The following is a 12,378-nucleotide window of genomic DNA, read 5'->3' as shown; positions in this document are numbered from 1 at the left end:
AAGACTTGAAATGTTTACGATACTTTTCCCCTCCTATAGATTCTCATCTTCAAAGCGAGATGATAATTTGAGTTATCTTTGTCCTGTCTCGAATGTAAAATGTTGATTCTCATCCCGATTTTGTTTGTTTTGTTTTAAAATAGAGAAACGAAATACCTCTTCTTATGGGCAACACTAAACAAAACATTTTTTTTTGGCAAATATAACGTTTCAGCTTGCAATAGTATCACCTGAGCAATGATAAGTTTCTAATATTTTCTTCTACGGAGTAACAATAAAACATATTAGTTTATTATTATTACTATTATTATTCCTGGAGATTTGATGGTTCAAATATTGAAACATCTAATTATTCAAATATCTTACTATAATAAAGCGTACTTCATCGCGTGTCAATCGCCACCAAAAATCCTAAAGTAAAAAATGCCCGACGTGGATTCGATCCAAGAACCTCCAGCTCATTGGCAGAGCGCTTTGACTACTCAACCACGATCACAACGCTGCAAATGATTCGTATTTATTCTGGTTACGTTATGTTTCTTTGCCTCCTTTTGCAAAGTTGTATGTTATTTCTCTTTGTTTCAAAAAGTCTTTCATATTTCTTTTATGATGATATAAGTGAATAATCTTCGGCAAAGTTTATATTAATGACTTGGGTTTTTCTTACACCTTTCGTTCACAACTTTGTTTCTTCTCCACGCCAAACTACAGATATGACAGATTTAATTCTCATACTCTGCATTTGTTTGAGAGCAGTCCCCATTAGCTGATCAAAGATTTCTGTCCGGCACTATACAAAAATGAAAAAATATAACACCTCATAAGCTAAATAATCTCGAACTGTAAGCGCAATTCTTTATCGTTCACTCAGCATCTTTATTCCACGAAGTAAAATACGTTAATTTAGAAACAATATCTAAAATACATTATGTACTCCTGAGCGTCAAGAGGAGGTTCCAATCATCAAGGATCAGTGATTGTCAGGGTAACCAGAAGATCTGATAGCCAGAAGAGGCGATTTCAAGAAGATATGGTTTATGAGAAACATTATCATACTGCAACGCATTTAGAATATACGAACTTCATTAAATATCTTGCACATTTAATCAAAAATGAAATTAATTTTTTGCTTGTATGAAGCGCTCACGTGGGTTCCTGTCACCACGGCATGGCGCGTCCTCAGGTTGCGGATCGAGGAGAAGGCCTCTAGATATAGATGTTAGCTGCGAATATACTGAATAAGCAGTCGCGGACAGACGACTAGGAGTGGTCCTCCAGCTTGGGAGTTTGGGTAAGGCTAACACCCTCATCCTGTAAAAAAAGGTACTTGTTCAGAAACATTCACAAAAGCCTCGGACAAGGACTGATAACTTGGCACGACATCAGCAAAAGAAAATGGACATGAGATTTGGTACATGGAATATTAGAAGTCTTTATAGGGCAGGCGCGTTAAAATATGTAACGAGTGAGTTAGAGAAATACAGGATGGACTTAGTAGGAGTTCAGGAAGTTAGGTGTGAAGGAAATGGATCTGAGAATTCCGGAAATTTTACGTTCTTTTACGGAGAAGGAAATAAATTCACCAGTTAGGAACAGGTTTTTTCGTTCAAAACGAATATTACCAGCAATTAAACGGGTGGAATTTGTTACTGACAGACTTTCTTTTATTACTCTTAAGGGACGGTGGTGTGATATTATTGTTTTAAATGTACATGCTCCAACTGAAGATAAGGGTGACGATATAAAAGATAGTTTTTACGAAGAAGTGGAACGGATATTTGACCAACTCCCGCGATACCATATGAAGATTCTATTAGGGGATTTCAATGCGAAGGTAGGACGAGAGGATATTTTCAAACCGATTATAGGGAACGAAAGTTTGCATAAGGAAAGTAATGACAACGGTGTTAGACTCGTGAACTTTGCAATATCCAAAAACCTAATCGTAAAGAGTACAAAATTCCCACATCGCGACGTTCATAAATACACTTGGCCGTCACCAGACGGGAAAACACATAATCAAATTGATCACGTTTTAGTAGATAGAAGAAGACAATCTAGCATAATTGACGTCCGGTCGTTTAGAGGGGTTGATTGTGACACTGATCACTACCTAGTAGCAGCGATAATACGGGAGAGATTATCGTTGAATAAATGTAATACTCAATGTCCGAAAAGGAGAGATTTAATTTAAAGAAATTAGAGGAGAGCCAGGTAAAAGAGGAATACCAGATTGAAGTTTCGAATAGATTCTCGGTTTTAGAAGACTCGGAGTGTACTAGTGTTGAGGATACTTGGATTGAAATTAGAGATAGCATTAAAAGTTCAGCAATAGAAAAATTGGGACACGTGGAAATACATAGGAACAAACCATGGTTCGACCAAGAATGCATTAAACTAGTAGAGAAGAGAAAACAGGCAAAATTACGGTGGCTACAAAATCCTAATGAAATAACTACACAAAATTTCGCAGATATCAGGCGGGAAACTGCCAAAACTTTTAGAACAAAGAAACGGGACTTTTTGAAAGCTAAAATTAAGGAACTTGAAAATAATAGTAAAAATAAAAATATTCGACACATGTATAAGGGGATCAGCGAATTTAAGAAAAGCTATCAACCTCGTGCTTATATATTAAAGAAATCTGATGGGACAGTTCTCACTGATACGAATAGCCTCTTAAATAGATGGAAAGATTTCTTGGACGATTTGCTGAACACGCAGCCAAAAACTAATGTGCGTGGAGAAAAGGAGATACACACCGCAGAACCGTATATTCCATAACCCAATCGAATAGAAGTGGAAGCCGCTATAAAGAAATTAAAGAAACACAAATCTCCGGGTGTAGATGAAATTCCGGCTGAGTTAATTTTAGCTGGAGGCGAAAAATTGTGGAACAAGATACACAAACTCATTCTCCATATCTGGAACAAGGAGGAATTGCCACAAGAGTGGAATGAATAAATCATTGTTCCAATTCACAAGAAAGGCGACAAAACTGACTGTAATAATTATCGAGGCATTTCTCTTCTGTCAACATCCTATAAAATAGTTTCAAATATTCTGTTAGCAAGATTGACCCCATACGCAGATGAAATTATTGGAGATTATCAGTGCGGATTTAGACGAAATCGATCAACTATCGACCAAATATTTACCATTCGCCAAATACTCGAAAAGAAGTGGGAATACAATACCCCGGTACATCAACTATTTATTGATTTTAGAAAGGCTTACGATTCGGTTAGGAGAGAAACATTATACAACGTTCTTACAGAACTTGGAATACCGAGAAAGCTAATTAGATTAATTAAGATATGTTTAAGTGAATCCCAAAGTAAAGTCCGGGTAGGAAAATTTTTGTCCACGAGCTTCCACGTCGAAAATGGCCTGAAACAAGGAGATGCGCTGTCGCCATTATTATTTAACTTTGTGCTGGAATACGCCATAAGGAAAATCAAAGATAGCAACCAGGGCCTAGAGTTGAACGGCATTCACCAGGTTATGGCATATGCTGATGATGTAAATTTAATAGGGGATGATAGGAGAACAGTAGAAATAAATGCAGAGATATTATTAAACGCTTGCAGGGACATGGGTTTAGAAGTAAATGCAGAGAAAACTAAATACATGGAACTGCGTCGGGACCGTAATACGGCAAATTGTGGAGGCGTTAAAATATTAAATAATACTTTTGATAAAGTGGATACTTTCAAATATTTAGGATCAATATTAACAGGCGAAAATCATATTCACGAAGAAATTAAATGTCGACTAAAAGCAGGGAATTCGTGTTACTATTCGGTTCAAAATCTCTTGTCGTCGCGAATTCTGTCGATGAATTTAAAGCTTAAAATATATAAAACGATAATCATGCCTGTTGTTCTGTATGCTTACGAAATATGTTCGCTTACTCTGAGGGAAGAACATAGACTGAAAGTATTTGAGAACAGGATCCTGAGAAGAATATTCGGACCCAAGAGGAACGAGAATGGGGAATGGCGGAAGCTTCATAACGAGGAACTAGATAGTTTATACGGTTTACCCAACATTGTTAGGGTCGTCAAGTCTAGGAGGCTTAGGTGGGCAGGTCATGTAGCTAGAATGGAAGAAAGTAGAAACGCTCTCAAAGTCTTGACTGGTAGACCCATAGGAAAACGACCATTAGGAAGACCTAGGCGCAGATGGGAGGATAATATTAAGATGGATCTCGCAGAGATAGGAATACAAAGTAGAAACTGGATCCAATTAGCTAAGGATAGAAGTCAGTGGAGAGCTTTTGTGAACGCGGCACTGAACCTCCGGGTTCCATAGGACATAGAGTTAGTTAGTTAGTTTAAATAAACAAGAAAGTTACGGTCTGTTTTTTCTTGCAATAAGCATGAGGTAGGCAATTTCGTAAGTGCATGAGTAAAGCAAGTAGTTAAACAGTGTGTCGTCAAAGTTGTTTACTCACTTGAAGAAAATTAAGATTTTAAGTACCTAATTTCCATCTTCTGATAGACTAGAATGGATTCAGTATTTGTTTATTTTGTACGTTTGAAGTTACTGTTTGTATTGTACGTTTGCCCGCTATACAATATGTAAAAGCTCATCGAAAAATAAAAATAAAGCGCGAAAGGATTGTCTGTATCAATTAATTTTGTGAATGATTAAGATGAGAAAAAAATAACTTCCCGTACCGATCAACATACCAGCTGTTACATACCAGCTCTATCACTTAATCTTCCAGTGGATGATATTGGCATAACTTTTCGTGATTTCATCTACAAATATATTAAAAAAAACAACAACGATCGGTCGCTCCTAGGTAGTGCGGGGTTATGTTCTAGAATATTTGTCTCATGGAATATTTTGCCCCATGTAAAGACGGTAGTGTGAGAGTAGGAAGAATACCACACATTGAACTGGCAGGACTCGTATGGGCACCTGACACAGCATAAATATTCTGGGAAGCAGAAGAAACATCTTTCATCTCCAATAAGAAAGCATTTTTCGAGCAGTGATTCAACATCGAGTGAAGCGGTATGTTATTGAAGGCTGCACAAAATATGAGAACGGGTTTACCTAACTACCGCTAATTTACTATGTTTTCTTTTTTGTGTGTGTAGAGTTTTGTAGAACTCCTATCGTTTATCTGTGTAGTATTATATCCTTTTTGTAGCAAACGCCATACTGGATACTGCGATTAATGAATAAATTTTCCAAGTTATTGTCTGAAGATCTATATTATAAATTTAATTGTTAATGAATGTTGTTTAAATTAATCTTCGGAAACAAATTAATTTAAAGATCAATAATAACAATAATGATACTGTAATTTTTCTTAATTTGTAAATTACTTTTTTACTTTATTTCGGTTGAAACATTTAGAAAGCTGAGATCAGTTGTTTGGAATGATCCTGAGGCGTATAATCTGTATCATCATTTTACTCAAGTGGAAAATTTGTTCAAGTTATGCTACAAGTAAGTAAATCAGAAGAATAGGAAGTTTCAGTAGTCTTGAAAAATAATGTATTAAGAGGCATATTCATTTCTCGGTTATGCATATATAAACTTAATAATTTGTATTTGTTGATAATTTTATTGGTATGAAGTTTAGGAATTACAATATTACGTAAAAGAACCAAATTTATTTGTCAACAGGTTGTTACAACTAAAACACAAATCCATGCATTCTACATGTATTGCTTTCCTACAAATATTACTTTCTTAAATATTAACTCTACAGGTTAAAGAAGCTATCTATATGCTGCTTACAGTAAAGTTGCTGCTACCCCATGCATGCACATAATGGATTGAATGTTAATTAACAAATATCAAATAAAAGATTAAGATGCTGTCTGGTTTGAAACAGCATCAGCTCATGTATTTTTTCTATTTTTTCATAAACTTGGCCAGTTTAGCTTAACTGAAAGAAATTCAAATCTTCGCTATAGGATTTTAAATCAATAGAATTGATCAGTACCCAATAAAAGGGAGAGTTGTTTTGAAGAATGATGTTTGTGATATATATAAAGAAAAAGTTTACAAAGTGTGTCACAATTCCAGTGTTCCTCTAAACGTGAACAGTTCATAATTTTGCAAAGAAAGAATTATTTGTGCAATACGTAAAAAGTAAAATAAATTTAAAAAAGAAACAACATCGTATTATGATAAACTCTACTAGCAATACCGTGAAAAACAAATGTATACAGGGTGTTTGGAAACAACACGGACAACGTTTGGGAGGTGATTCCTGACAAAAAAATAAAACAAAAAATACCAACCTGGATGCATAAATTCTTCTTTCGGAGTTGTAGGCTGCAGAAAACGTGAAACAATGAAACTTGAAAGTATAGCTCTAAAATTATGAGACCTACCGTCCTAGGGTCAAGACTTCACTTAGAAACTATTATGTTCTCTATCGAAAGTTTCACCAAGTTTCAGAATCCTGTGATACATCCGCAATAATTTTTAGAGAGGCTATGGTGAGTATTTCATATTATATAACCGAAGCCACACTTCTTCTGTAAAAACCCATAATAGCTAGTTGGGTACGAATCTCAAGTGAGGTTAAATTCAAGACATGATAATAACTTATCTTTAGGATGAATGTTAATGTAAATTATAATTTTCCACAACTTCCACTAACAAATATGAAAGAATGTTATAATTTTAAGCTTCATGTTAAATATTTCACAATTTAACACCGTAAAAGACATTGATACGTATACATTCTCTAATATTGTGATTACAGAAATGGTTAAAATAATGGTTGTTTTGAACACTCAAATGCTAATATAATAATAGCAGTTACAAAGCTGCTAATTCATTGAAACTTTTATAATCAACACATTTTTTAGATTATGAGTTATGCACCAGTCGAAAGGGGTAAGAGTCAACATTGATGTTTCTTTAAAGAAATTCTGTTCCATAGGGAGATAGAATATTTAAATGCCATTCTGCACTATGTACAGGTGTGTATAAAGGGTACTTTTGTGTAAAGGAAGTAGGAATCATAGTTTATCTTAATTAATGCAACATTCTATTCGCATGTTATCTTTTTAATTGGTTTGATCATGTTTGTTTTTGCTTTTTAGTTTGTACTGAGTTAATTTTATTCCTAGTGTCAAAGAGGCGTATAGTGTAACTCATCTTGCTTATAGTGTTTACTTATCGAGTTATGTGTGATAAATTGTTCCACATATTGTCCATGTTGTTTCCGAATAATATGAGCATTTCCTAAAGATCACCAAAGCCTAACCCATTGTTAAACACGTCTTTAGCATTTATTGTAGAGTTGTTGAAATTTCCTAGCTATAATACTATTACCTTGTACGTAATTTGAAATTACTATGCAAAAGTGAATGTTTACAGTGAATCTATTTATTAAATTTTACAATGCGTTTTGTCCATTCTCTAGAGAAAAATCATATTTCCATTCTTTATTCACGCAGGATATGAACGTACTTCCAAGACATTAAGAAACATGCCAGATTCGAGTGATGAAGGTATTTCTTTAGATTTATAAATATAAGAAAATAAGTTTCAAAAGTATATTAAAAATGTTCACCTGCATCAATGCAAAAATATATCATTTGAAAGATGTTTATTATCTTACTTATTAAGTACGATGTATCAAAAACATATATTTTATTAGTAAAAATTAACAGATAAAATGGGTACGTAAAACTTGTAATACAACTTAATAAAAAATACTACGAGTCTAACCATCTAAAATAACATATTACATGGTGTTAGTGCTTTAGATCATACATTTATTTCTTTTGTAAATAATCAACTCTGAACAAGATATCATTTAATAACCAAATGGATAGCAAGAAACAGAAACCTAGGGAAGACTGCGTTAAGAATTAGATACAGTCGATATGTCGCAGTCGATATGACAGAAGATAAAGAGATTTGGAAGACAGCTATCCCAATATCCGACCGCAGCTAACTTGAAAGAAAAAAGACTTCTGAGAAACTGAACATTACTTTGTTAATAGATAAAACACGTTACATTTTTTCATATTATTAGTACATAATCATCTCGAAGACATTAGTCCTGAGAGACAATGAAAGTTATAGTTTACTTTGAGCATAATTATATAGGAACTCAGATTATTTACTTGCATTTTTTGTTATTTTTAATCAACTACACTAACTATTTCCTAATTATTGAAATTAGAGGATGAAAAGATTGACAACTGATTGAATGAAGAACCAACTCAATTCTTTCTTTTCCATATAGATCTACAGTTAATGGTCGGTGTGTTATTTGGAATTGGAAAAGAACGCCAGGAGAAACCTAAAGGTACATACTTAAATTGTGTTGTAGGAATTTTTCAATTGTTTTGTATGTAACATTTTTTTCCTTACTAGTATAAGTTACCCTATTTAGAAGGCAATTGATTATATGGTTTCCTCTCAAATATTACTAATCAATGTAGACAAGTATAAAATGGTGCAATTATCTCATTCTTTATTAATCTCCTTCATCTGTAAGATTTCCAATTCCTGTATGAAAACTAAGACTCTCAGTATAAATTATTTATTTTACTTTTACTGAATTATTTATATTGAAAACGTAAGAAGAAAACCTTAAAAATTATTTATAAATTATATTTCCATAATATCTATTGCAAATTTTTATCAAACAGGAAACATTACTCGTATAGTTTACTCCTAACACACATCTTATGCATTTTGATATGAGTCAGAAGAAATAAACAAGATTATTCTAGATAAGAGTATACTGGGTGTAAACGAACTAGATTGAAAATTGAAATAGGCGATTCCTCACATCAAAATAAGAACAATAGTTCATATGAACGTGTGGTCTAACGTGCACACTTTCAGAGCTGCAGCTGTGCATAATCGCGGGAGAATGAACTTTAGGGTGGATATCTCTAAAACGATTAGGTATTGAGCTGAGGCGACTTGTTATTGTTTTAGACTTGTAATCTAGTGGATCCAAATATGCATTATTCTGAATTGTTCAATAGTTGCCACCGGATATTGAAAGGAGTCTGATTCATGAGAGATGGACCAATGTATCAGCATGTAAAGAAAGGTCGTTAACAGACCATCAATATTTTGAACATTTTGAACAGATTCAAAATATGGCGGATATTTCTTGTGTTGTGCGTGGTTGAATAATTACAAGAAGGACTGAATGCAGTGAATAAAATAAAATTAAATCACTACATCTATAGGTATCTGACTCAGAATCATGAACCGTGGGGTAAAGGAGACAAATATTAATAAAACGTAATGAGTTTCAAAGAAGCGATACAATGAGGGTTTGGCAAAAAGTGGGAATATCTTCCACAGAAAATTAAAAAATACAAAATACAAAATAAGATACAAAATCCTTAATCACAGGTTCATTTGCTCGTGGGTATAAAGTGGGTTCCCGTGCCATATAGATTTACACTACCGCTGTATTATCATGCACCCCTTTTCTTCCAACCATGGAGCAAGCTACATATTGTTGACAACATATGGGAGGTGATGACACTAAAAATAGTAGTAATAGTTATATACGAAAAAGGGGGAAAAGTCGTCATAAGGAAATAGATATCTAAAGAAGAGTTTGTAACTTATCCTCCCAAAATTGCTTTTAAAAAAAATTAACATTCAGAGTGTTGTGTTTTATGTTCGGCTAAAGGAGTTGGATTATTAAAGAAAGGTGCAAATAGTTGAAGGAATGAGAATATTGAAGACAAGACGAAAACCGCGATTAAAACTAATGACACTCCCGGAAAGACATCAGTGAATAACATGATAATTCCTTGGCTATCTGCACCACGTTGAAGGTAGTAAAATGAAATTGGACACACGCTATTCCCAGACATTCACAATACTGAGAGTGTCTTTGTATATCACGGGACTCCTGTAAAAAAGGACGGTGGGTTCAATTTCTACCGGTTACAAGAGGTTCAAAGCCAACATTAGATTATGGCTATGAGTAAATAAACCTTCGAGATTGATAATAGCACATACTAAAATACTACAGTATGATAGTGACAGGCGGCCGACAAAGAAATAAAGACCGACTGTACTAGAATATAGTGTTACAAGATCCGGTCTATCTTGACTACATATGACTCTGTAGAATAGCCTCCACGTGTAACGATAGAGCCATGACTCTATGGAATAGACTGTCATGACTCTGTGTAACAATACATAATACTCGGAGACGGCTAAGTCAAGCATGCAGGACAGGGAAAGAACTCGTTTAAACCATTTTCACATTAATCATTCAGAAATGTGATCCTTAAAACAACTGTGTCCTTCGTGGATAAGGAAAAGGAAGGAGTATTACGCCTTATTCTTTGCTGTACATGCGGTGCGTAGACCATTCAGTAGGAACATTTTAAGTGTACAATGATGATACTAGTAGTGAATTTCATACATTTGGATTTAATATAAATGTATTAAATTCACATTTGTATTAAATTTACGCCATTCGCATTTAAATACACTTGTATTCTCCACTCAAACGTCAGAGAAAGAGATTCTTGTAATGGTGGTTTAGTGGCGTCGATCGGCTTGTAGGGAAAGGAAACTAGTAAGTTAACGAGCTTATGCTAATTAGACAGTGATTCACATGTCTGAGTTTCTGTTGTAAATTATGAACATCTATTGTTGTTAGGATATTGGGCTACTAAATGCCTGATACGGCAGGCATGCACCTCATTCATGAAGTAGCACGAGGTACCACCGGAATTTAAAAAAATACATATGGTGAACTCTTTGTGAGACTGAATATAACATCACAAGCTCTATTTGTTAACATGATATTAGCCAGCAATCGAAGGAAATTTTACACTGTGACATGGATAAACTCATTCAGTACTCAAGAATAACTTTTAAAATAATAAATTTGCTATGATAATGGTACCACCCGATACTAGCACAAGTGCTATAGACCAGCTGCTCAGCATTCACTATGGGAATGTTAGGCGTAATCTCAATAAGGAAGTCATGTCTCCATTCACGTTATGAGCTTCAGAATATTTTCCGACTATAAAATTTCCTCATCCGCAAGTATTTTGGTAATAGTTTATACTGCAAAGGATCTCTTTTATGGACTATCCAACTCAGGTGTTGTTGATCGACTATGTAATATTTAGTAGTTCAACAGATAAGAGATATGTTCATCAGTTCAAACTTCACATGTGTATGTTGAAATTTAGATTCCAAATTTTACAAACAACGTCAGAATAGGTCTTTCCCAGGACAACCAGATTGGGTCCGTTATACGACGTATCTGAATGATTTTATGTTGATGTCTGGAATTTACTAAATCAATTATCCGTAGACAGTTAAATTGGTACTGGTAAGATTGGCTCATTGGTCAAAATGCTTGCCCGACTTAGTTAATATTTTGTGTAGGGTAACCAGATTGCGCTCTACACCTATCGCAGCATGCGAGAGCTTCATTTCCATGTGGTTTAGTTTAACGTGTTGATCTCAATATGTCAAACGTGTTTCACTGTACTTAATTCAGTCAGACTAGTGATGTTACAGGTTCTTCTCAGTCTCTGAGGTGTTTCTCATTTCATCTTGATTATACAAGTATACAACTTTAAACTATAATTCAGACGTTTGTAAGAAGTAGAATCCCAAGGAGCCATTCGGTAGTGCCCCATAATACATTTTGCAGGCAACACTTTGTGTACTCAACAGATTATATTGTTTCTATGTAGCCGCTCCTCAGCCTATTCTGTAGTCGTCTTTGCCAGTGTGTATATGAAAAAATATATCCACCAGCCTTCTGGAGAGTTTATCCAGTTAATAGTTCAGTTTACTTTCTGTTAAATAATCAGCTTTGTTTCTTTCATGTATTACCATCTCCGGTGCACACCAATACATCTTCTCTACATAGACGAGAGGAGAATGATGCATATACTTTGAATCTCAGGTCAAGTGTGAATGTGGTGATATAACATATTGTAGGTGTTTTCGTCTTAAGAGATACTCCAATTTTCTCGCACACCGTCCTCAATTAACTTTTACATGGGGTATGATCGTTAAACATTAAGCTTGATATTTTATTTAATTTCATTTATTAACTAAAACCATCCTCGCCTGTACTTATGAAACCACACAAAACACAAGAAACCTTCGACATCATCATTCTGATCAAGATATCGATTTTTTGTAAAAATTTCTTTTACAAGATGTGACCTCATTGCGTACATAATGAATAGTACTTACCTATTCTAACATAATATTCGTAAATCCATCACAACTTTCGAGGAATTTCTTCAGCCGTTACTGAAGGATTAGAAATTAAGCACTATTGAATACATGTGCAGCAAGTTTAAAATGATAACCTGCCATGTCACCTCAATGACTAGTATTCTTTGAGATATTCATTGTTAA

At 34.4% G+C, this 12,378-nt stretch overlaps 1 protein-coding gene across 1 annotated transcript in view; it reads left to right on the top strand.

The window, feature by feature from the left end:
* The window catches only part of LOC145691754 (uncharacterized), a 77,225-nt gene that overhangs the window by 36,499 nt on the left and 28,348 nt on the right, over nucleotides 1-12,378 (top strand). Inside the window, exons 2-4 of the mRNA XM_081767075.1 lie at nucleotides 5,374-5,466; nucleotides 7,440-7,493; nucleotides 8,237-8,299. Coding sequence (XP_081623201.1) covers nucleotides 5,397-5,466; nucleotides 7,440-7,493; nucleotides 8,237-8,299 — 187 coding nt within the window. The 5' untranslated portion in view covers nucleotides 5,374-5,396. The remainder of the gene's footprint in view (nucleotides 1-5,373; nucleotides 5,467-7,439; nucleotides 7,494-8,236; nucleotides 8,300-12,378) is intronic.

This window comes from Thermobia domestica, chromosome 8 (assembly GCF_964235325.1).
Source record: "Thermobia domestica chromosome 8, izTheDome1.hap1.1, whole genome shotgun sequence".
NCBI classification, from domain to species: Eukaryota; Metazoa; Arthropoda; class Insecta; order Zygentoma; family Lepismatidae; genus Thermobia; species Thermobia domestica.
This window is presented reverse-complemented; position numbering and strand designations above follow the sequence as displayed.